This window comes from Saimiri boliviensis, chromosome 1, assembly GCF_048565385.1.
Source record: "Saimiri boliviensis isolate mSaiBol1 chromosome 1, mSaiBol1.pri, whole genome shotgun sequence".
NCBI classification, from domain to species: Eukaryota; Metazoa; Chordata; class Mammalia; order Primates; family Cebidae; genus Saimiri; species Saimiri boliviensis.
In genome coordinates this window covers 229,807,844-229,833,092 of record NC_133449.1, presented here as the reverse complement: position 1 = coordinate 229,833,092, position 25,249 = coordinate 229,807,844, and the positions used below count along the sequence as shown (strand labels likewise).

At 39.3% G+C, this 25,249-nt stretch overlaps 1 protein-coding gene across 1 annotated transcript in view; it reads right to left on the bottom strand.

Moving 5' to 3' along the window:
- Positions 1-15,742: 15,742 nt before the first annotated feature.
- HOMER1 (homer scaffold protein 1) overlaps positions 15,743-25,249 on the bottom strand; it is a 145,992-nt gene continuing 136,485 nt past the window's right edge. The window contains exon 9 of the mRNA XM_003920811.4: positions 15,743-17,986. Within this exon, the coding sequence (XP_003920860.1) occupies positions 17,798-17,986 (189 nt within the window). The 3' untranslated portion in view covers positions 15,743-17,797. The remainder of the gene's footprint in view (positions 17,987-25,249) is intronic.

Here is a 25,249-nt window from a genome sequence, read left to right as displayed (position 1 = left end):
GTGCAGTGGTGTGATCAGAGCTCACTGCAGGCTTGACTGATTCTCAGCCTCCCAAGTAGTTGGGTCAACAGGTGTGTACTATTGTGCCTGGCTAATTTGTAAACTTTTCTGTAAACATAGGGTCTTACTATATTGCCAAGGCTGGTCTCAAACCCTTGGCTTCAAGCAGTCCTACCTTAGTCTCCCAAAGAGCTAAGATTACAGGTGTAAGCCACTATGCCCTGCCCTTTTTCTAACACAACTGACTCTATTTTTTTTCTCACAACCAAGAAGTGCTTGCTCATGACAGTTCAACAGTCAAAGCAAGAAGCTTGTTGTGAGCTTTGACACTGGACTTGAAGAAGGAAAAATTTATACTAATGACTTATAATATAGTGGCCACGCTTCTAACCAGAATGGTCCCTAGAGATAAGCACAGATAATAGGCTAGAGAGGAAAGCTTACTATCACTGGACTAGGTTAATAAAGCCTTACTCACCTCCATAATGTTACTGTGAGGTAGACTGTAGTTCACAGACACAAGAACACTTTTGTATGTTTTGTCAAGGTGCTATGAAGATTTTTTCACTGTATTATCCAATTCTCCTTTTAAGAAAAGATCTCTGTCTAAAATTATTATCAGAGATTAGGACTAGATACATTTGTCCTTTTTTGGTCTGCGTTCCTTCCAGGCAAAGAGAACTACATAAATCCATCATTCCCTCATCACTCTGGCTCTTTAAATGTCCTAAAGCATCAAGCAATCAAATATTACTTTTGCTATTGTTGTTGATATACAGACTGACTATTGGGAAAAACCTTCTCTGAATTATTCATTAGAATGAGCTTTATAACTAATATATGAAGACAGCAGTTATATGTCGATGGTCAACCTTAAAGATATAGTTTTAAAAAAACCTGTAAAATTGTATATATATATAAATTTTTTTTGAGACAGGGTTTTGCTGTCTCCCAGGCCGGAGTGCAGTGGTTCATTATAGCTCACTGCAGCCTTAACCTCCCAGGTTCATGTGATCCTCGGGCTTCGGCCACTTGAGTAGCTGGGAACACAGGGGCATGCCAGGCTAATTTTTAGTTTTCTTTTCTGTAAAAATGAGGTTTCACTATGTTGCCCAGGCTTCTCCTGACTCCTGGCTTCAAGTGATCCTCCTCCCTTGGCCTTCCAAAGTGCTGGGATTATAGGCATGAGTCATCACAGCCAACTGACTTATCCTTTTTTGCCAAATGCACCAAAGATTTGAAGTAGCTTTTGATAAAAAACACAGGTACTGTCAGACCAATATAATAGGACCAAAATACTGATCAAGAAATAGGAGTAGGATGAAATAATTAAGGGCAGAGAGGAAGAAAAAACTAGAATTATAGGAACTATCTGAGGAACATTATAGCAATTAAGCCTAAAATCTGGTCTTGAGCTTCCTAGCAGCCAGAATGAGGAGGAAATGGTGCATTGATGTAGTCCTCTTTGGCTAGAAGACACATAGGCCAAAAAGGACTAATTTATCTAGTCCTAATCGCTGATAATAATTTGAGAGAGAGAGAGAGAGAGAATGAGAGAGAGAGAGAGAGAGAGAGAGAGAGAGAGAGAGAGAGAGATCTTTTCTTAAAAGGAGAACTGGGTAATACAGTGAAAAATCCTAATAGTATGTTGACAAAGCATGCGGAAGTGTTCTCTGTGTATGTGAACTATAATTTACCTTGCAGTAACATTATGGTAAGTAAGGCTGTACTGCATTAGCACAAATTAGCCCCTTGTAGTCAGACTCCTGGCATCCCTGGGCAATGAGAACATGGTCTTGAGTTCCAATGTGAGGCCAGTAATTTCTTGATCAATAAGAAGAGCCTAAGGCTGGGCACAGTGGCTCACGCCTGTAATCCCAGCACTTTGGGAGGCCAAGGTGGTTGGATCATGAGGTCAGGAGATTGAGACCATCCTGGCCAACATGGTGAAACCCCATCTCTACTAAAATACAAAAATTAGCCAGGTGTGGGGGTGCACACCTGTAATCCCAGCTACTTGGGAGGTTGAGGCAGGAGAATCGCTTGAACCAGGGAGTTGGAGGTTGCAGTCAACCGAGATCATGCCATTGCACTCTAGCCTGGGTGACAGAGCAAACTACGTCTCAGGAAAGAAAAGAAAGAAAAGAAAAGAAAAGAAAGAAAAGAAGAAAGGAAAGAAGGAAGGAAGGAAGGAAGAAGGAAGGAAGAAAGGAAGAAAGAAAGAAAAAGAAAGAAAAAAGAAAGAAAGAAAGAAAAGAAAGAAAGGAGAGCCATCATAAAGAGTTTATGTGCAACCCTGAACTATCCTTGGGCTGGATGCTACTGTTTATCTGGCATCACTTACCAGTTGTTCTTCAGGTCATCTTGGATCTTTCTTACAGGGTCCTTTCTTTTTCCCTGCACACTCTGTAACTGGCAGGCTTTGCTAGGGCTCCTGTTCTCGTCATCCTCTATTTGATTGCATTTGCTCATGGCTTCACTCACTGCTTGTTTTCTGGTAACCCCCAAACTTATTTCCCCAGCTTATACTCTCTCCCATGCTTCAGATCCATAGACTTCTGGAAAAGCACCTCAAATTCAGAACGTCCAAAGCATCTTTCCTCAACCAAGTCCAGAAGCTTCAAAGTCCTCCAGGGTGGCATCACATCCTGCAATCTCTATTGGTAGTGGGAACATTTTCTTAGGTCATAACTAGGGAATGCGAAGGATGTAGTTTCGTTCTTCTAAACTTTGTTCTAAAATTCATTTATTCTGCCTGAGAGTAGAAACATTGTTTTTGTCTCTGGATTGATCTTAAAGAAAAAAATTAAAACAAACAACAACAACAACAACAACAACAAAACACTGTTTTGTCAATTCAATATAAACTTAGGGAGTTTAGGGTTTCTCTTCTGCCACCTGCTCCCTTGTGTCACTTCTAAGTGATATCAGTGTTCAAGCATTTCAGGGCTGGGGTGTGGCAGGTTGTTTCTTTATTTTTGAGACAGAGTATCACTCTTGTCACCCAGGCTAGAGTGCAATGGCATGGTCTCAGCTCACTACAGCCTCCACCTCCTGGGTTCAAGCGATTATCCCGCCTCAGCCTCCCGAGTAGCTGGGATTACAGGTGCCCACCCCCAAGCCCAGGTAATTTTTGTGTTTTTAGTAGAGATGGGGTTTTACCATGTTGGCCAGGCTGGTCTCAAACTCCTGAACTCAGGTGATTCACCCACCTCTGTCTCTCAGAGTGCTGGGATTATAGGCGTAAGCCACTGTGGCAGCCATAAGTTCTGTTTCTTGAGTCACCAATTCATGCTGGCATTTACTCAGATGGGCTCCCTCTGGCCCTGGTCCACTGGCCCTTTTTCTACCAGCATCCACTGAGATGTCCATCTGGACTTTGGTCCCAGATCCACCCAGGTGAACGTGTGTCCTCATATCTAACACAATAGCTCTTTTGTCATACCTGCTGGAGCAGGTGAGACACAGAAACATTTCAGATGCTTTCCTATGCCATACTAGGGCCCCAAGATATGCATGGGGCCCCTCTTAGCCTAAAAACACCATGTTGTCATTTCTACTCAGTGGCTGCTGCAACACCCTGGCCCAAGGGAATTCTTCTGTAGGTCACACCTGGAACTTAAGGCATGGGTATCCTCTGCTCTTCAATTTTCAATCCTGTTGGAAGGTTTTTATTTACCCTCCCAGCTCCCATCTAAGGCTGATATACTGGGCAAACAGGGAGAGGAGGTTGTGCTCAGGGCCCCTCCATAGTGATATTTGCTACCCTCTCATTTCCTTTTACTCTCCTTCCTTGATACATAGGAGATGTCATTTAAAAAAAATCTCATTTGAGGTGGGAAATTCAAAAGAAAGAATTGACCCTTATATTACTACAGTAATAACCCAACCCTGAGGGCAAAGGGAGTAGAATACATTTGTTGAAAGGAACAGGCCGGGTGTGGTAGCTCACACCTATAATCTCAGCACTTTGGGAGACTGAGGCAGGTGGATCACCTGACATCAGGAGTTTCAGCCTAGGCCAGCCAACATGGTGAAATCATGTCTCTCCTAAAAATACAAAAAATTAGCCAGGCAGGGTGGCCGCTCCTGTGATCCCAGCTACTTGGGAGGCTGAGGCAGGAGAATCGCTTGAACCTGGGAGTCAGAGGTTGCAGTAAGCTGAGATTGTGCCACTGCACTCCAGCCTGGGTAACAGAGTGAGACTCCATCTCAAAACAAACAAACAAACAAACAAACAAACAAAATAAATGCCAGGAAAGCAGCAGAATCCACATTTCAAAATATCATCCCATCACATACCTCTTGAACATCTCTCATATTCAGTTCAGCTATTTTTGCCTCATTTACAGTTTTCTTTGTTTCTTACCTGGATTGCCACAATAATAATAATAAAAAAGATATTCCTGAATATGGTTTTCTATAGCTTTCTTTTTTGAAGAAATTTACTATTATTATTTTTTATAGAGAAGAGGTCTCACAATGTTGCCCAGGCTGGTCCTGAACTCCTGGACTCGAGATTCTCCCACCTCAGCCTCCCAAAGCGCTAGGATTACAGGCATGAGCCACTGCACCTGTCCTTCCATAAGCTTTCTTTTTTTCCTTTCTTTTTCCTTTTTTTTTTTTTTTAAAGATGGAGTTTCAGTCTGTCACCCAGGCTGGAGAGCAGTGGTGCGATTTCCGCTCACTGTGACCTCTGCATCCTGGGTTAAAGTTAAAGTGATTCTTGTGTCTCAGCCTTCCGAGTAGCTGGAATTACAGGCAAGCGCCACCACGCCTAGCGAATTTTTATACTTTTAGTAGAGACAGGGTTTCATCACGTTGGCCAGGCTGGTCTCAAACTCCTGACCTCAAGTAATTCATCTGCCTCAGCCTTCCAAAGGGCTGGGATTACATGCACGAGGCACTGTACCAGGACCCATAAGCTTTCTTTAGGCCATTCTTGATACTGTAGTTAGAATGTTTTACTGTCTCTAAAATGTGCATACAGTCATGTATGTCTCCTCCTCAGAGGTTCCAGCGGCTTTCTACTGCCTTTGAGAAGTCAGAACTGCTCAGGACATGAAACAAAGTCCACAGTCTGGACTCTACATGACTTGTTTTCTCTGATTCCCCAAGCTCAGCCAGATTATATGTCAGGACTGTGAATTCAAATATGTGGCTTGCTTTCCTCTATCACTCCAATCTTCAAAGTGAACATCTGTTTATCTTTCACATCCTAGATCTAATGCTACCTCCTCGGTGATACTGGCTAATTCCTGTGTATATTCCTTTCATAGCAGCATTGATGTCTGATGGCTTCTTGGTTAACATGTATGCTTCCTTCATTAGACTGTAAGCTTCTTGAGGGTAGGGCTGTGTCTTCTCATCTTTGCATTCCAGTGCATAGCACGGTGCCTAATGACATTGTAGGTATTCACAAAATGTTTGATTGAACAGCCAACTGGCAGAAGATGTTATCAGAAGCAAAGCCATCAATCAGGAGACAAAGCCTCTTGATATAAGAGAGAGAAATGTCTGAATATACTGGGGTTCAAACATTTCCCTATTCCTTCTTTCCTTTTTAATCCCACCCTTTTCTTTCCCATTTTGAAGGCTACAAAGCACAGCACTTTAGGTTTTAAACTGTCCTATATACCCTTGGTGATACCCAAGCATCTCCAGGTGGTGGCACCGTACAGTAGTTGAAAGACCAAGTCACTGAGCAAAGCTTAAAATTACATGTGGTGGCCGGGCATTGAGGCTCACGCCTGTAATCCCAGCACTTTGAGAGGCCAAGGTGAGTGGATCACTTGAAGTCAGGAGTTTAAGACCAGCCTGGTCAACACAACAAAACCCCGTCTCTTCAAAAACACAAAAATAAGCTGAGCATAGTGATGCGTGCCTGTAATCCCAGCTACTCTGGAAGCTGAGACAGGAGAATCACTTGAACCTGGGAGGCAGAGAGTGCAGTGAGCTGAGATTGTGCCACTGCACTTCAGCCTGGGCAACAGAGCAAGACTCTGTCTCCAAAAAAGAAAGTAAAAAAAGAAAAATTTACATGTAGTATCTTCTCTTTTCTAAGGCAGTAAACATGTTCACTCATTTGACACATTTATTGTGCAATTATTATGTTCAAAGTATGTTGCTAGATGTTGTTTGTAGTATAATTTAGAAAGATTTTCATCAAGGCTAGTAAAACTTATTTTTGAGTTTTAGTTTTCAGGAACATTTGTTCATCCACAGTTCATTATCCCCAGTGGGAGAAGACATTAGAAGCACTGCAGGACATTTGGTAACTGGGTACTAATTATTCCTGAATATTGCTAACATTTAACAAATAGCCAGGTGCAGTGGCTCACACTCCCAGCACTTCGGGAGGCCAAGACGGGTGGATGACCTGAGGTCAAGAATTCGAGACCAGCCTGGTCAACATGGTGAAATCTTGTCTCCACTAAAAAATACAAAAAAAAATTTAGCTGGGCATGGTGGCATGCACCTGCAATTCCAGATTCCTGGGGAGGCTGGGCAGGAGAATCTCTTGAACCTAGGAGGTGGATATTGCAGTAAGCCAAGACTGTGCCACTAAACTCCAACCTGGGCAAGAGAAGGAAACTCCATCTCAAAAAAAAAAAAAAAAAAAAAAAAAAAAGTAGCCTCAAGGTGGGAAAGAAGTGGGTAGGATGAAAATGAAATATTGAAATGTTTAAATAAACCATCTATATCCATAAAATGAAGTAACACTCTGAAGGAGTTAGAAGAAATAAGGTTGATGTGTATTTACCAGCTTGGACAGATTGTCTAATGAGATTAAGTTAAAAAAGGGCAAACTGTAGAATAAAACATACCATATGATAAAATTTATGACTCTTTGCCTTCCAAAACTACATGTTTCTATAAGTACATACATATTGCATATAAATGCATATAAAATGCTGAAAGGATACACATCAAAGGCTTATAGTAACAGTTTTTGGGGATAGAACTGAGAGGTCAAGGATGACTTTTGCTTTATCTGTATTATTAAAAATGCTTACAAAAAGAAACTACACATGAACCACTTATATAATTAAAATTAAACTTTTTTCCCTAAAAAGTAGCATGAAATTCAAAGACACAATACTATTGGGAAATTGAAAACCATTTGATCCTTCTCATTAAGTGATAAGTTGTTAAATATTGAGAACTGATAAACTTTTGTACCTGTTTTCTTAAAAAATACCCACAGGTCATGGTTCAGGCATGACGGAGAAAGAGGCATGGAGGAGGCAGAGGACAGACATGCGTTTTACTTCCGGTTCTGCCTCTTACTTGGCCAATCACTTTATCTTGCTGAAACTCAGACTCCTCATAAATCAAATGGGGATAACAACAACACCGAGGTCATGAAATTGTATGAAAACTGTTGTGAGATGGTATAGCTGGCCATGCACCATAGACTATGTAGTTCTACGCTTTAGTTTATACTATTATGTATAACACTGAGATTTTAATGCACAGATTGTAATTGTAAAATAAAGGCTCTGCTAAATGAGACTAAGATTAACCACTAAGTAGAAAAATATAGTGTCCCTAGTAGCCGCCGGGCGCGGTGGCTCAAGCCTGTAATCCTAGCACTTTGGGAGGCCGAGGCGGGTGGATCACAAGGTCGAGAGATCGAGACCAACCTCGTCAACATGGTGAAACCCCGTCTCTACTAAACATACAAAAAATTAGCTGGGCATGGTGGCGCGTGCCTATAATCCCAGCTACTCAGGAGGCTGAGGCAGGAGAATTGCCTGAACCCAGGAGGCGGAGGTTGCGGTGAGCCGAGATCGCGCCATTGCACTCCAGCCTGGGTAACAAGAGCGAAACTCCGTCTCAGAAAAAAAAAAAAAAAAAAAAGAAAAAGAAAAATATAAACAAAAGTTGTTTAAAAGTTAGACTTTATTAGACAATTTGCAAGTGATTTGCAAAGTCTGTGGGTTATTTGGAGCCAATTTTGAGTACTGATCGTTCCTTTTTTCTTCCTGGACCATTGAACATGCTCAATTTGTTGACCAAGTAGTGCAAGTCACGTCTACTCAAGGAATTCAAACTAATTTTGATTGTAACTTAAACTAGAAATAAAAATCAAATATCATATAGTAGTCTAAAACCAAATATAAAGAGTATCATTTGAGAGCATTTCTATCAGAGATAATTTGTATGCAGTTATGTTTATGAGTCAATATAAAAAAAGAGTCAGGACCATATTAACATTCTAAACTTCCTATAGCAATGCAAACACAAAGTTATGTGGTCCTGGTGATGTATTCGGTATCAAAACAATATATGTAAAAAGATACACACAATACACATAAGCCTCTAAAACCTTACTTTAAAGAGAGGCAAATAAACCACAGAAAGAAGCAAGTGGTGTTGGTTAACTTCTTGGTTACATCTCTCTATCCCTTAAAATGACAACATCAAAGCCCAGTATATTAACAGAAGGAATGGGATATCACACTTAAGCAGTAAGTCATTCAATATAGAATTATTTTCTTTTTCTTTTTTTTTTTTTTTTTGAGATGGAGTTTCGCTCTTGTTACCCAGGCTGGAGTGCAATGGCACGATCTCGGCTCACCGCAACCTTCGCCTCCTGGGTTCAGGCAATTCTCCTGCCTCAGCCTCCTGAGTTGCTGGGATTACAGGCACGTGCCACCATGCCCAGCTAATTTTTTGTATTTTTAGTAGAGACGGGGTTTCACCATGTTGACCAGGATGGTCTCGATCTTTTGACCTCGTGTTCCACCCGCCTCAGCCTCCCAAAGTGCTGGGATTACAGGCTTGAGCCACCGCGCCTGGCCAATATAGAATTATTTTCAAAAGCAAACATTTGAGACTAGGTTTACAGAAAACAGAAGTTATCTTATGTAGACCCTATTTCTGTATTTTGATTCTCTGACAGAGCACTGAGAAAGTCCTGATTCACAGCAAGAAATGGTACTAGTTCTTTTAACAGCTCACCTTGAAATACCAGGAAGTTCTTCAATTTACCAGAGATGGCCTTATTCTGGCATCTGCACAAAAAAAACAGTTAACCTGGCACTGATGTTTGTTGGATTTCAAAGTTTTAAAATGTTAGAAACACCATATTTAAGTTTTTAATTTGTTAAAATATATTTTAAAACCAAGTATTAATGAAGGATCTCAATAGAATACAGTTTAAATGCCAGCATCTCAAGACACGAAGTTGATTTGTTGATGTTCCTGTGTGAAATCTGGCTTTCTGAAACTCCACTCAAGGCTCCCGTGAGCTCCCACCCTTCTGGTTGTCCACCCATCCCTCTTGGCCATTCCTTTTACAAGCTCTTGTGCTGCATCTGGCCCAAGCCGACATTTTCACCCTGCATTCTCTCCATTTCTTATTCCCTCAGTTACCATTACATTAAGTGACAACTCCCAAATACTTATCTCCAGCTCATACTTCTCTCTCAAGCTCCATCTAGACCCACAGTTCCACTTGGATATTCGATAGACATGTAAAACGCAAAACAGAACTCACAAAACTGAGTTTCTCCCCCTCCTGAATTCACTTTCTGGGGAAATGGGATTATTCATCTGGTTGTCTATGAGTAGCATCCTGCGTTCCTCTTTTCCTTGCTACCTAAATTAGTCAGTAAGTCCTACTGGTTCTACTGCCTATAGACTCTCTGAATCCCTTCTCATTGCCCCTTCCATAATGCAGCCTCTCAACAGGGACTGTGATTTACATAGCTGCCTGACTTATAAAACATATTATTACTTACTTATTCATTGATTTATTTTAGATGGAGTCTCACTCTGCCTCCCAGGCTGGAGTGCAATGGCGTGATCTCGGCTGACTGCAAACTCTGCTTCTTCAGTTCAAGTGATCCTACTGCCTCAGCCTCTAGAGTGGCTGAGATTACAGTGGTCTGCCACCACACCTGGCTAATTTTTGTATTTTTCAGTAGAGACAAGGTTTCACCATGTTGGCCAGGCTGGTCTTGAACTCCAGGCTGGTCTTGAACTCAAGTGATCTGCCCACCTTGGCCTCCCAAAGTGCTGCAATTACAGGCGTGAGTCACTGTGCCTGGTCTATTTCTTATGATTTTTAAAGGCACATAATAGCTATATAAAATACATTTCTGATTATGTCATTTATTTGCAAAAAAAAAAAATCCTCAATATTTTTCCATTACCTTCAGCATCAAACTGAAATCTTTAATATGACTTACAAAGTCCTCCCTGCTCTGGCCTTTGGCTACTTCTCCATCCCCATCTTTTGCCATGCCCTTCCCTAACATCCTATGCTTGAGCTGTACTCATCCATTCTAAATTTCTATATGTCCCAATACTTTCTTCACTCTTCTGAGCCTTTGCACAGCACATTCTCTGCAACTCTCTTTTACCTCTTCTTCAACTAACTAGCTCCTGTTTCTCCACCAAGCCTCAGGCAGATGTCACCTCCTCTGGGAAAGACCTCCCAAGCTGTCTTCCCTCTGGATTGCCCTGTGCAAGTATTCTCCTTTGTCATATATCTTGTGCACTGCAAAGTAACTGTCTGTGTTCTGCAATCAACTGTGAGCTTCTCTCTATAGTGTATATTCTTAAATGGGGTCTGAAACATAGTAGGTGCTTAATAAATGTTTTAGAAAAGAGATGATAAAAGGCATGACTCAGAGGCCAATTAATTACATACAGGTCTATTAACCAGACACTAACCCCAAGATTGATTTTCTAATGAGCTAGCATGTTGTTCTACAAATCTTTTAGGTTTACCTAATTCAAACCCAACCCTTTTGCAGTTCCTCAAAAAGTTAAACATAGAATTCTCATATAATCCAGCAATTCTACTCCTAGGTATATATCCACAAGAATGCTAAAAAGCAGGAACTCAGATAAATTGTACACAAATGTTCATAGCAGCAAGAGTCACAAGAACCAAACAATGGAATTGACCCAAGTGTCCATCAACAGATGAATGGATAGAGTATCATATGTCAACACAATGGAAATTATCCAGCCTTGAAAAGTGATGAAATTCTGATACATGCCACAACATGGATGGATCTTGAAAATATTATGCTAAGTGAAGCAAGCCAGTCACAAATAAGCAAATATTTTATGATCCCACTTATTTGAGGTACCTAGATTAGGCCAATTTATAGAGGCATAAAGTAGAACAGAGGTTGCCACAGGCTGTGGGGGCAGGTAGGGAGGGTGGAGAGTGGGGAACAAATAGGGAGCCAGTATTAAATGGGTACAGAGTTTCTGTTTGGATGATGAAAACTTCTGAAAAGGGATACATGGTGATGGTTACACAATGTTGTGAGTGTGCTTAATGTCACTGAATCATACACTTAAAAATTGTGAAAATGGTAAATTTTGTTAATGTACATTTTATTACAATAAGAAAGGTTAACGATTCAACACTTGAGGCCAGGCACAGTGGCCCCAGAACTTTGGTAGGCCAAGGAGGGTGGATCACCCAAGGTAAGGAGTTCAAGACCAGCCTGGCCAACATGGTGAACCAGCCTGGCCAACATGGTGAAACTCCATCTCTACTAAAAATACAAAAATTAGCTAGATGTGGTGGCGAGTGCCTGTAATCCCAGCTACTCAGGAGGCTGAGGCACAAGAATCGCTTGAACCAGAGTGGCAGAAGTTACAGTGAGCTGAGATCATACCACTGAGCTCCAGCCTGGGCAACAAGAGCAAAACTGTCTCATAAAACAAAAACGAAGTATTTTCACCTTGTGCTTTGTTATCATCTGTCTGAAGACCCTAGAGCCATGAGTTGCTTCTGCAACTGATGTAATGGTTTGATCAACCTAGAGAGACCTTAAGTTCTGGCAGAACCAGAATTGACCACAAAGTCACCCAGTACTGATAGCAAAACCCATATCCTGTTGAAATACTGTTTAGTGTTGGGGGATGAGTTTTACAGGTTTACAATTTATTTAATTAAAAACTTCAGAGATGAGCTGCTTTCCCAAGGCCATATGGTTTGCTACTTAAAATTTTATAGATTAAAATTATGCATATAAATAATTACTTACTTTCATTGGATTATTGGAAGTTTGTAAGTTAAAAAAAAAAACTGAGTCCAAAACATATTGCATAAATGACACCTGCAAAGAAAGTATAATTTATGACTTCATAAGAAGTACTATAAACACCAAAGAAGGCTGAAGATGTTCAGAAGAGCAGATATGAAATATTTAGTTTAAAAGTGCCCTAACAGAGATAGGGAGGCAAGGCAGAAAAGCTTGAAAAAAAATTGTACCACAAATATGAGCAAGACCTCCACCTTTTCACCAGTGTGCTGGATAATCAGACCAACCACCATGCGAACAGCAGGTACAATCATTTGAGCCTCTTCCCTTCCTTATCTCCCTCCCTTCCCACAGGAGTGACCCTGGAAAGGCCACTATCCATAGAAATAATTGTGTCAATTAGTACAGTGCTTGTCACATAGCAGATATTTAATACATACTTCTTGATGTTCCATTTCATACTGAAGTCATAGGGAAAACATTCACTTCAAGCACATCTGCTTTCTAGTCATGCTTCTTGAGAGCCATTCCTTATAAATTAAGGTAGAATAATCAAGTAAGTCATATCCACGAGTCATACAGATGTGACTGACAATATATCTGTGTATACAGTAAGGTAGTTATAATTCACAGAAAACAAGAAAAATCATAACTATTGATAGAAAAAACACAAAAGACATTTTTCTGTGCTACAGAAATGGCCTTATACTTGCATTTATCAGGCACCCATTATCTTTACTTGATGTTGTTAAAAGAAAACACAGTAATATTTCTATCGCTGGGTATATTTGATATGAAAATAACTGACAAAAGTAGGTCAAGGCCAGGCACAGTGGCTCACATCTGGTAATCCCAGCACTTTGGGAGGCCAAGGCAGGGGGATCATTTGAGATCAGGAGTTTGAGAGCAGCCTAGGCAATGTGGTGAAATCCTGACTCTACCAAAAATACAGAAATTAGCGAAGCATAGTGGCGGGTACCTGTAGTCCCAGCTACTTGGGAGGCTGAGGCAGAATTGTTTGAACCTGGGAGGCAGAGGTTGCAGTGAGCTGAGATGGCACCACTGTACTCCAACCTGGGCAACAGGGTGAGACTCCACCACAAAAAAAAAAAAAAAAAAAAAAGTAGGTCAGGATCTCACAAAATGGTGAGTTCTGAATGTCAGGTGTCTTATATTAGGTTACAAAACCTGACAAAACAAGTGAAGAGTTTTCTGAAAGTCTCTGAAATTCATTAGCGCAATCTCAATTTGTTTAGTTAAAAGCAGCAGCAAGGTAGAAAATAGCTGGGGGTATACTTTGTGTCTCTGGCTATCCTGATATGCCTTAGATAAAAACTCAAGGCAGCATGTTCCTATTCTTTTTTCTGCATCTGCTTTCACTAAAAATATCTTCCCACCAGATATACTCTTAGTATCTTCTGGAATGTGTCCTTTAACCTACACTTGACCTTAACCCAAAGGTGGAGAAGCAATGTGTCCTTTAACCTGAAGGCTAGAGAGATCCTTACAGAGATCAGCGACTTGCCAAGAAGTCAACTAGGAGTTTGTGGCCTTCTGTCTATTCTAGTCCAGAGGCAATCTCTCCCTAGTTCATGTTTTTGGTAAAAATCACTTAAAATGTGTTTTTCTATTTAGTGTACTAAGCAGAAACCACTAGGCAGTGTAATGCTGATGTTTTTGATTTTTCTGGGATATGATTTTTAGCTATTTTACTAGGTAATAGATAAACAAAAAATGTAAAGTGCTCACTACTTTAATTCAGTAACTTGGCTCATATTTGCACAACATCTATACATCAGTTTCTCATGAAGAAAAACTATCATAAAAATTTTAAGGTAAAATTTAACAGGAAAAATATACTTTCACAATTTGGAGTAAGGTGACTGACACATCCTTTCCTTTTCTAGTAATTTCTAAATTTAGAAATTGAGGAATTTTTTAAAAAGTGTCAATCTCAACTACTTTTTTTTTGATGGAGTTTTGTTCTTGTTGCTCAGGCTGTAGGGCAATGGTGGCATTTTGGCTCACCACAACCTCCACTTTCCAGGTTCAAGCTATTCTCCTGTCTCAGCCTCCCAAGCAGCTGGGATTACAGCACACACCACCATGACTGGCTAATTTTGTATTTTCAATGGAGACGGGGTTTCTCTGTATTGGTCAGGCTGGTCTCGAACTCCCAACCTCAGGTGATCGACCCGCCTCGGCCTCCCAAAGTGCTGGGATTACAGGTGTGAGCCACTGCGCCCGGTTACCTGAAAGGTTTCTTCTTTAAGATTTGTATAAATTAATTTACTTCATGCTATACATTTAGGAAGCAAAAATTCAATGAAAACTATTTCATGATTTCAAGCACAGAATTTCAGGATGTTAAAATCATTTGATACCAAACAAATGCAAGGTTTAAAACAACAAAAATAAACCACTGCTATCAAACAAACTTTCCCCGACCTGCCTCCCATTCCAGTACTGACAAAATCAGTACCACAAGGAGATAAGTGACTGAAGTGTATATACTTCAGAGTTAAATAAAAACATGGGAGACTGTAGCCCACATGTTAAAGAATATATTTAATTTTAACAGGGCAAAGAAACTAGTTTTTAAAGGTAGTGGTGGGGGTGGCTTAATTCTGAGTGTTTCTTTTAGTTCCACCTGAAAAATAAACAGTGAGTTTTTCCCTCTAACTGCTTCCCAACAGTTCAGCGACAGCAGAACATCAAATCTATGATGGTACTGGAGATCTTCTACAGAGACAAGGAGAGAGGCAACTTCCTGAGCATGTTTTAGTCTGCATAAAGAAAGAGGAAAAGAGAAAGAGAGAGAGAAAGAGAAGAACAAAAACTAATTTTCCAGGCAGGGGAATACTTATAAAACCTTTTATGTCAAAGTTAGGACTTCACAACATAACACACTAATGCAAAATCCAGTAGCACCTGTAAGATTTAAGTAAATGCTGTCATGATTTAAATGCTTTTAAATATCTGTAAAAGACTGGAGGGAAAAAAGATAAAGTACATTCTCCAGAGAACAAATGTATTTCAAAATAAAAACTGTATTTTTGTTTTTCTTTTTTTTTTCAATTTTTGTTTTTGTACAAGAGTCAATCGTTATCATATATTAACTTATACACAACGGGATCAACCTCCTCCTCCATGTTGCTTCAAGTCCACATGTTCAGGCTATAGTCCCCAACATAATTTTCTGAGAAATATATTACCACAGTTTGATTTAAATATAGATACAGTATATAATACTCGTCTCTGGGAAAAATCAAATTTTAATATGCAAATGTTTATATAATACAGAAATGGAAAAAACTACAGTAGGTACACAACCTAATTATGACTTGTAGATGATAATTTCTACATACTCTCCTACTGTAAATGAATATTTAAAAGTCTTAAGAAGATTTTATTTATATGTGCACTTGTGTCCACCTTATCCCATATACTGTACATGTCTATTGACAATCTGGGAATTTAAAGGTGCAGCCCTCAAGAGATTGTTAAATCACTAAAAAAGGAAACAATTAGGCTCTATTGGACAAGAAAAACACACACAAAATTTCCAATTTTAAATTTCATATCAGTAGGAAAGTATTAAAAATAATTTCTGTATATACATATGGTTATGTGTATATATCGAATTACACATATGTCCCACATTATCAATACAATTCAAGTGGAGACATTTTGGTGAGTTTTTTCATTAAATGATCACTATGTCAAAATTTAAAAATATTTTATTACATCATTAAAATAATTCACTTGCCATTTCAACAGCTTACACTGTTTCTTAAAATTTTTTTAACTCTTCATAACGAAACTCCCTGATCCCTAGTGTTAAATCCCCTATTTAAATTAAAACTTGGTGCTCTTTGTTACTCAGAAACTGATGGATAAAATCACATTAACTTCAAAATTCCATCAATCAAATACATTTTGTTACCTGATTTATCAGAGAACTATCTCAGCTCTGAGCATGTGTATCTAAATTATTCTCCCTATAACAAACAGGTGAGGAAAATATCCTAAAATAGACGGAGGTAACGTACATGATGTTACAGCACATGTAATACATGATGATTGTTATAAAATTTTCAGAGACACCTGAAAACTCACTTTAGAAACTAACTTCAGAAACAAACCATTTATTTTTCACTCTAATGTAAATTAGTATGTATGTATTTACGTACATACACATACATAAAAAACAAAATTGTCTAACGTTGAGTAGCTGTTTATGAGTGAAAAAATGGTTACAAATTGGTTAATTAGCTTAATTTTGTACTTAACAATTCGATCATTTTGGGATACAAACAAGAAGTCAGTGCATTTATAGACTCCATAGAGTCAGATACTCAAGCATACACTTTAAAAAAGAACCCTCCTCAACATCACAGGCATTGTACAGCAAGAATATATGTACTCTGATGCAATTCCTACTTTATAAGCAGACTAAACAGCACTTGGCTTACTTTTAAAATAGCTTCATAAAAGAAATATATCATATAAAGAAATGCATGTTTGCTAAAAGTCTTTTAAAATTACATCAAAACAACATTAAAACCTGTTCACTGAGAAGAGCCTATTGAATTTAATTCCTGTTTTGAAATACCTAGTTAACAGTTCAGAATATTGCCTTGTGAGGTTTGAATAAAGATGTGATTGATGTGTAGAGCCAGATGGAGTACATGACTCCATCTCTATCTGCCATGATCACAATTTAGATAGAGTCCTCTGATCGCTGTTTGATGTAAATGGATCCCCTTTAAAATAGCTATATACCTTAAAATTATCTATAATAAACAGTTCCCCAATAACCATTATTATTCATAAATTGAAATGCATTGATCATTCAGAAAAGATTTCTTGCAAAATATATAAATAAATGTAACTGCATATTCTGTAAATATACTTAACATTGCTAGACCAGACCGTCAATGACGGATTGCTGTATTTCAGTACTGTGTGTCAAATTTATTAGAAATTTAAAAAGAAAAATTTCTGAGGGACTCAGCTGCCTTCATTAGTTGGCTTTAAAATGTGTAATAAAATGGGAGACAGTATCTTCTCATAAATACATGGAATCAATATGGAAAAGTAAACTATACAACAGACAAGATTAGAGAACACCAGAGTGTACCAGAGTAGTCACCAGAGTGAAATATCTTCCAGCACAAAAAAGGGAAGAACTCTATACACCCAGTTATAGTATATTTCAATTAGAGATACGGCTCTCTCTCACTCCTGGCAAGAATTAATTGGTAATGGCACTGCTTCTCAGCAGTGCAAAAATATCCTGAGAAATTATTCAGATTACAACAAAAGACAGGCTTTCATCAATAAGTTTTTGCACAAAACACAGCTCTAGATATCGTAAATAAATTAATTTAAAAAGCAGATAATCTTCACTGTGTTGAACACAAAAAGGGGATGTGACCCAGACATTGTTAACTTTCCCACTGGCTAATATCAGGAAAAAAGATTGCATTAAGTGTCTATTTATAACTTTCTAGTTAACTATGGCCAATAATATACATGGAGGTAATTTGTAGTTCAAGTTTTTCATCTCTTTTTTTCCCCAACTAGCTACAAGCTGGATTCTAAAATTTACAGTGAAATATACAATTTCAATTTTCAAAAGATCCTCCTCCTGGAGGAGTGATATTCAATTTTTTTTTTTTTCTTTTTGGTGCAATCTTGATGCAGAGCCTAAACAGTCCTATGAAGAGAGACAGTGTATCTTTTAATTAATTGGCACTGAAATTTCATTTTCCTTAGCTGCATTCTAGTAGCTTGGCCAAGTTATCTCGTAATTCTGTTAGTTCAAATATTTTTCCATCCAGAATTTCTAAGAGTGTCTTCAGGTTATTGCGAAAAGCTTCTTGTTCATTCTGACTTTTCTCCAGACGTTGCTCTAAGTCAGACAGTTGTCCCTCCAGGTCTTTGTTGCGAATTTCTACTTCCTTCAGAAACAAAAGTGTAACATATATATACGTCAATTCATTACTTAGAAAACAATACAACTCTGTTATTATCAATATTGTGGTAATCAATGCAGTTTTGACAATCAGAATGAGCTTCAGAATCTTAATTTAGCACAATTTAGGGAGATTTTAGTCTTGGACATCTCAGAAAGCAATATGATTTTATTGACTGGCTTGCCTATGAATCTATCTAACCACTCAACAAAAATCTACTGACTCATTGCTCTGTGCTAGGCAACACTCTAGGTACTTCAAATACCAACACAGGCTTGAAGACCCATTTATGGATCACTTAGATCTCATTTTTATTGCTGTCCACCTACTTCTCCTAATGCATAATTATTAGCAATCGCAGGTGAAAGCAGGCAGAAAAAGAGAGAGAAATTAACTTTTTCTGTTTATTGGCAACTATAGAGAAAGATTTAGACAATAAAGTAACTCTCTAAAATGAGATTTTAGGAACTTCTGAATATGGTAATTATTCTTTGTTTTGCCTCAATATCAAATAAACGTATATGTAGAGAATATCACTCAATTGCTAGAAACTGTAGTGAAGATACATAACTGTACATATTAGAGAATTATAACATTAACAGATCCAAAATACTGCAAATCAAGGAAAGAAAAAAATGACAAAAGGAAATCAAATGTTCATGACAACAGAAAAACAGTAAAAAAATTTTTGACAACAAAATTCTGGCATACTTAAAACTTCTTTAGAAGTTATTTCCTTCCTTCCTTCCTTCCTTCCTTCCTCCTTCCCTCCCTCCCTCCCTCTTTCTTTCTCCCTTTCTCTCCCTCTCTCTCTTTCTCTTTCTCTTTTTGAGACTCACTCTCACTCTGTCCCCCAGGCTGGAGTGTAGTGGTTTGATCTTGGCTCACTGCAACTTCTGCCTCCCAGATTCAAGCCATTCTCCTGCCTCAGCCTCCCGAAGAGCTGGGATTACAGGCACACACCACCACACCTGGCTAATTTTTGTATTTTTATTAGAGACGAGGTCTCACCATGTTGGCCAGGCTGGTTTTGAACCCCTGACCTCCAGTGATCCACCCGCCTTGGCTTCCCAAAGTGCTAGTATTACAGGTGTGAGCCAACACACCTGGCCTATTACTGCTTTTAAAATATCTCTAAATGTGACAAGGGGCCGGGGGCGGTGGCTCAAGCCTGTAATCCCAGCACTTTGGGAGGCCGAGGCGGGTGGATCACGAGGTCGAGAGATCGAGACCATCCTGGTCAACATGGTGAAACCCCGTCTCTACTAAAAATACAAAAAATTAGCTGGGCGTGGTGGCGCGTGCCTGTAATCCCAGCTACTCAGGAGGCTGAGGCAGGAGAATGGCCTGAACCCAGGAAGCGGAGGTTGCAGTGAGCCGAGATTGCGCCATTGCACTCCAGCCTGGGTAACAAGAGCGAAACTCCGTCTCAAAAAAAAAAAAAAAAAAAAAAAATCTCTAAATGTGACAAATATAGTAAATTGAGTCTAAAAAAATAAAATGACATAAATCAAGCTAATGATTTAATTTTGGTTAAAAAATCACATCGAGAAAAATGGGAGAAAGCCAACTATTACACTTTAAATAAGCAATTCAGATAAGCAATGAATTGAAAGTTATATATCCTTTCTGAAAAGCTCCTTTTACATTTGAGAGGAATTACGTGACTGATACAAATTACATTAAGACATATAAACTATATGGGTCAATGAAAATATCTTGATGTTAGTTACATAATATGAATTAGCTTCAGAAAATAAGACGTTTCAAAATGTTAATACATCATTTAAATTTTTTTTTTTTTTTGAGACAGAGTATTGCTCTTGTTACCCAGGCTGGAGTGCAATGGCACGATCTCGGCTCACTGCAACCTCCGCCTCCTGGGTTCAAGCAATTCTCCTGCCTCAGCCTCCTGAGTAGCTGGGACTACAGGCACGCGCCACCATGCCCAGCTAATTTTTTGTATTTTTAGTAGAGACGGGATTTCACCACATTGACCAGAATGGTCTCGAACTCTCGACCTCATGATCCACCCGCCTCGGCCTCCCAAAGTGCTGGGATTACAGGCTTGAGCCACCGCGCCTGGCCTTAAATGTTAATCTCTAAAGGAATTCCGTCAAGTCTAAAGGACAGTGGAAATTTAAAAAAATTCCATTGCTGAAAAACAATCTAGTAAATGTTAAGTGAAAATAACAGAATATAAAGTAGCTCACTGAAACTGGCAAAAATTCACATTTATGAGCACAAACACTGGGGAATAATGTACAAATAGGAAATAAAAAATAGTTCTGGTGTTGAAATTATGGAGACTTTTCCCCAAAAGTTTATTATTCTCTCAAGTTGGGTAAAGAATGAAAAAAAAATACAATTTTTTCACAATGTAAAAATTAAACTTTCAAGAAAAATAATTGGGGCAGGGCTCATGCCTGTAATCCCAGAACTTTGGGAGGCCAAAACACCTGAGGTCAGGAGTTCAAGACCTGCCTGGAAAACATGGCAAAACCCCATCTCTACTAAAAATATAAAAATTAGCTGGGCATGGTGGTGTGCACCTGTAATCTCAGCTACGTGGGAGGCTGAGGCAGGAGAATGGCTTAAACCTGGGAGGCGGAGGTTGTGGTGAGCTGAAATTGTGTTACTGCACTCCAGCCTGACTTTGTTTCAAAAAAAAAAAAAAAAAAAATTAAAAAAAAAAAAGAAGAAAGAAAAGAAAAATAGTTGGAAATTGGCTTAAATACATTTAAAAAGTAATAATTCTTAGTTATCTTTGTCAGTGGTTTGACAAGGTTCAAGCAAGGATGCTACAGATGAGTTGCAAGAGCCTGAGAAAATATAAGAAAGGAATTAAGCAGCTATAATGATTTTTAAAGGAAAAATTTAGGGAATCCAAATCAAGTATCAAAGTATTGACTGTTAGTTGTTAACCAGGTATGTATCTAATCTCTTCCCTTTAGATAATCTGCAAGGTGAAGATAAGTAAATTGAGAAGAGAATCTGAAACTAATAAAATATTTATAAATTCAGAAGCCAAACACCACAGAGGTTGTAACTATGAGGGAGGACACAGGCCCTGAGATCAAATGCAAAAATTCCACTCATGACTGCACAGCATGCTCTCTTGCCTGCTTAAACAATAAACTTAAGGGTATAATGTTTCCAACTCTAAAAATAGACCAAATGTCATTCACTAGAAGACACTCGCTTCACCAGGCACCACCCAGTTTGCCCTCTAAAGCTCTCCTAAAAATGAAAGGCTCCCTTGTTTCCTTGCCAATCAATGAAACAGCCAAACATTTTTAATGGAAGCAAGCAAAACACAAAATTCCTTTAGCTAATAAAACTGTGTTATTCTCTCTAGAATGAATCTCCTACTGTAAGCATCTCTGTTTGCAGGAATTTTACTAGTTAGATAACAAAAGGGATCTAATACACTGCTCCACGGTGCTAGTCTATTTTTAGACAAAGACAATATGTTCCTAGAGAAAGAACAGACAACTTAGAGCACAGAGGCCAAGATGTAACAGAAGCCACGGTAAGTGGCACTTCTCAGGTGTCTACTTTTGTCCATATATATATATATATACACACACACACTATATAGACTATATATAGAGAGAAATATATGTGCACACACACACACACTCACAGACACACATTCTGACAGCAGTAACTCCAGCACCTTTTGTTCACATTTTCCAACCCACCATTCCCTTCTTGCCTTTTTACTTGTTATTTTTTTGTAGAGATGGGGTCTCACTATGTTGCCTAGGCTGCTCAAACTCCTGGGCTCATGTGATCTTCCTGCCTTGGACTCCCGAAATGCTGGGACTACAGACATGAGCTATCATGCCCAGCCTTGCCTTTCATTCTCCTTCCAAACTCATTCTTCTGCTCATTATCATTTTTGCTCTTATTTCCCTCTTTTCCTTTACTGATGTAAGGCACACACCAAGGGCAACTAGAGGCAGGCATAGTTCAGCAATTATAAAGTACAGTAGGCCTGAATCACCACTCCCTTCTGAGCGCTTTAAAAGGTGGGAGAGGCTTCAAGATGGCTAACTAGAAGCAATTTATACTTGCCTCTTCTACTAAGAAGAACCAAAATAGTGACTAACCATACTTCAAATAGATCATCCAAGAGAGGACACTGGAATTCAACAGAAAAAGTGACAAGAAATACCTAAAGCAAGGAAAGAGAAGGAAGCCCTGGGCCAGGATTGGTGGGGAGCTGAAAGATTCCCCAATATAAAGGGTAAGAGAACCTCAGTGGTCCATATTTCCACTATGAATCCTGCAATCCTAGTCATGGGAAAGCCTCTTGTCCCTCACAGGCACTGAAAACTAACACTGTTGGGAGACAGTGTGACAGCACTGCTCTTGGGAGAGTGCTAGCGCTGGGAGCCACACATCCCCTGAAACCTAAGCAGGTGCAGCAAGGCACCATTTTAGAGCCCCACCTGCAATGAACTACAGTGTCCTAGAGCCCAGCAGTGCTAGGGCTAAGGCTCAAGAGTAACACACGAACTGTTAACACCCAGTGTTTAGGTGCAAGTGACTGTGGGCTACTGCACCCAGGCTGAGTGTCACTGAGGCACAGGCTACCACTGTCAGGGCTGAGGTACGAGTGGTGTGCACATTTCTCACACACCGGCCAAGGTTGCTACCAGTGAAGGTGGTACTGTCCTCCTGAGCAGCAGGGCAACAATGTGAACATTCCTGGCCCCTGCCTACCATGGCTGGCACCTGCACACACCATTAGCAGGCCTGAAAAGTAGCCTAACTGGCCTGGCTTTGATCCCCTCCATGCCAGATCATACAATTAGGGGGTGGAGGAGGGGTGAAGGGATTGCCCAGCCCAGTCCATCAATGTTGGCACTGAATACTCCTCCCAGGGGAATGAGGTTGGGCCTACCTCCTGGATGCTACCACCACAGCTGGCACCTACCTACCTGCATATGCCACCTGCAGGCCTGGAGACTGGCCTGTCCAGCCCTTTGTAGCTACCACCAGCACCAGTATACACCTCATGGGACACAGAGGGTTGTCCCACCACTGTCATTGCCCATACCACACCAGCTGCCCAGGGGTCCGAGAACCTATCCACCCTCACACTGCTGCCGCTACTGGCATCCAAGACACCAGGAGACCCAAAAATCAACTTGTTTGGAACTGCTAACACTGGTGAAAGCATACATTGCCCTGGAACCTAAAGACAGGCAAACTCAGCCCACTGCTGCCACCATCAGGGTCCAAAGACTGGCCCACCTGATGTCCCAGTTCCCAGCCAAACTTCACCACAGCCTCCACTAATATTTGTACCCTAAGCCACTGAGAAAATCACAGGTTTTATTGATGCTGTTTACAGCCAATGAAATAATACAGAGACCATTCTACTGAACATACTCAGAATCAAAGCCAAAGTGCCCTATGAAACCAATACCATAGATACATCTACAGCAAAGAATCTTCCCCTATGAAAGCAAATTTTAAAAGTTGGAATACGTAACTGTTACACCAGACTTACAGATATCAATGTAAGAATACATGAAACCTGAAAAAGCAAGGAAATGTAACACCTTCCAAGGAAAAGAATAGTTCTCCAGCAACACATCCCAATCAAAAAGAAATTCATAAAATCCCCCCAAAAGAATTCAAATTATTGATTCTAAAGAGGCTTAGTGAGATATGAGAGAATTCTAAAAAATGTACAAAGAGGCCAGGCACGGTGGCTCATGCCTATTATCCCAGAACTTTGGGAGGATCAGGTGGGCAGATTGCTTGAGCTTGGGAGTTGGAGACCAGCCTGGTCAACATGGTGAAACCCTGTCTCTTCTAAAAATTCAAAAATTTAGCTGAGCAAGGTGGCATGTGCCTGTAATCCCACCTACTCTGGAGGATGAGGCAGGAGAATCAAATGAATCTGGGAGGCAGAGGTTGCAGTGAGCCGAGATTGTGTCACTACACTCCAGCTTGGGCTACAAAGCAAGACTCCATCTCAAAAAAAAAAAAAAAAAAAAAAAAAAGGAAAAAAGAGGAAAAGTACAAAGAAATCTGAAAAATAATTCAGTCTATGAGAGAGAAATTTACCAAAGAGATACATACTATAAAAAAGAATCAAACAGAAATTCTGGAACTAAAGAATTTATTGAATAAAATACAAAATACATTCAAAAGATCCAACAATAGGCCAGATCAAACAGAAGAAATAATTTCAGAAACCAAAGACAAGTATTTTTAAATAATATAGACAAAAATAAAGAAAAAAGAATGAAAAACAATGAGTAAAGCCTTTGTGACATATGGGACACCATAAAGTGGCCAAATATGCAAATTGTCAGGGTTCCAGGAGGCAAAGACAGAGCAAAAGGGTTAGAAAACCTATTTAATGAAATACTAGATGAAAACTTCCCAAATCTAGCAAGATATTTAAACATCCAGATACAGGAAGCTCTGAGATCCCCAAACAGATAAAAGATTTTCTCCACGGCACAATATAGTCAGATTGTCTAAAGTCAAAATTCTAAAAATAGCAAGAGATAAGTATCTTGTCACCTAAAAAGGACTCCCTTCAGACCAACAGGGCATTTCTCAGCAGAAACCTCACAGGCCAGAAAAGAATGGGTTGATATATCATAGTGTTAAAAGAAAAAAAAAAAAAATAACTGCCAGAAAAGCATACTACATCCAGCAAAATTATACTTTGTAAATGAAGGAGAAATAAAGTCTTTCCCAGAAAAGCAAAAGCTGAAAGAATTCATCGCCACTATACCAGCCCTACAAGAAATGCTCAAGGGAGTTCTGAGTCTGGAAATGAAAGAATGACACTTTCCATTATGAAAACACATGAAAATATAAAACACTATTAAAGCAAACACACAAAAAAGGAAGAGAATGAATTTAAATGGTATCACTACACAAAACTACCAAATCACAATGAGGAACAATAGAAGAAAAAGGAAGGAACAAAGAACAAAACAACCAGAAAGCAATTAGCAATGCGACAGGAATAAAACCTCAAATATCAATAGTAACCTAGAATGAAAATGAAAATGAATTACATTCTCCACTTAAAACATACAGACTGGCTGAATGAATTACAATTATGATCAACTATATGCTGCTTACAAGAAACATACCTTACTTTTTAAAAGGCTTATAGATCAAAAGTAAACAAATGGAAAAAAGAGACTCCATGCAAATGAAAACCAAAAGTGCACAGGAGTAGCTATACCTATGTCAGATAAAATA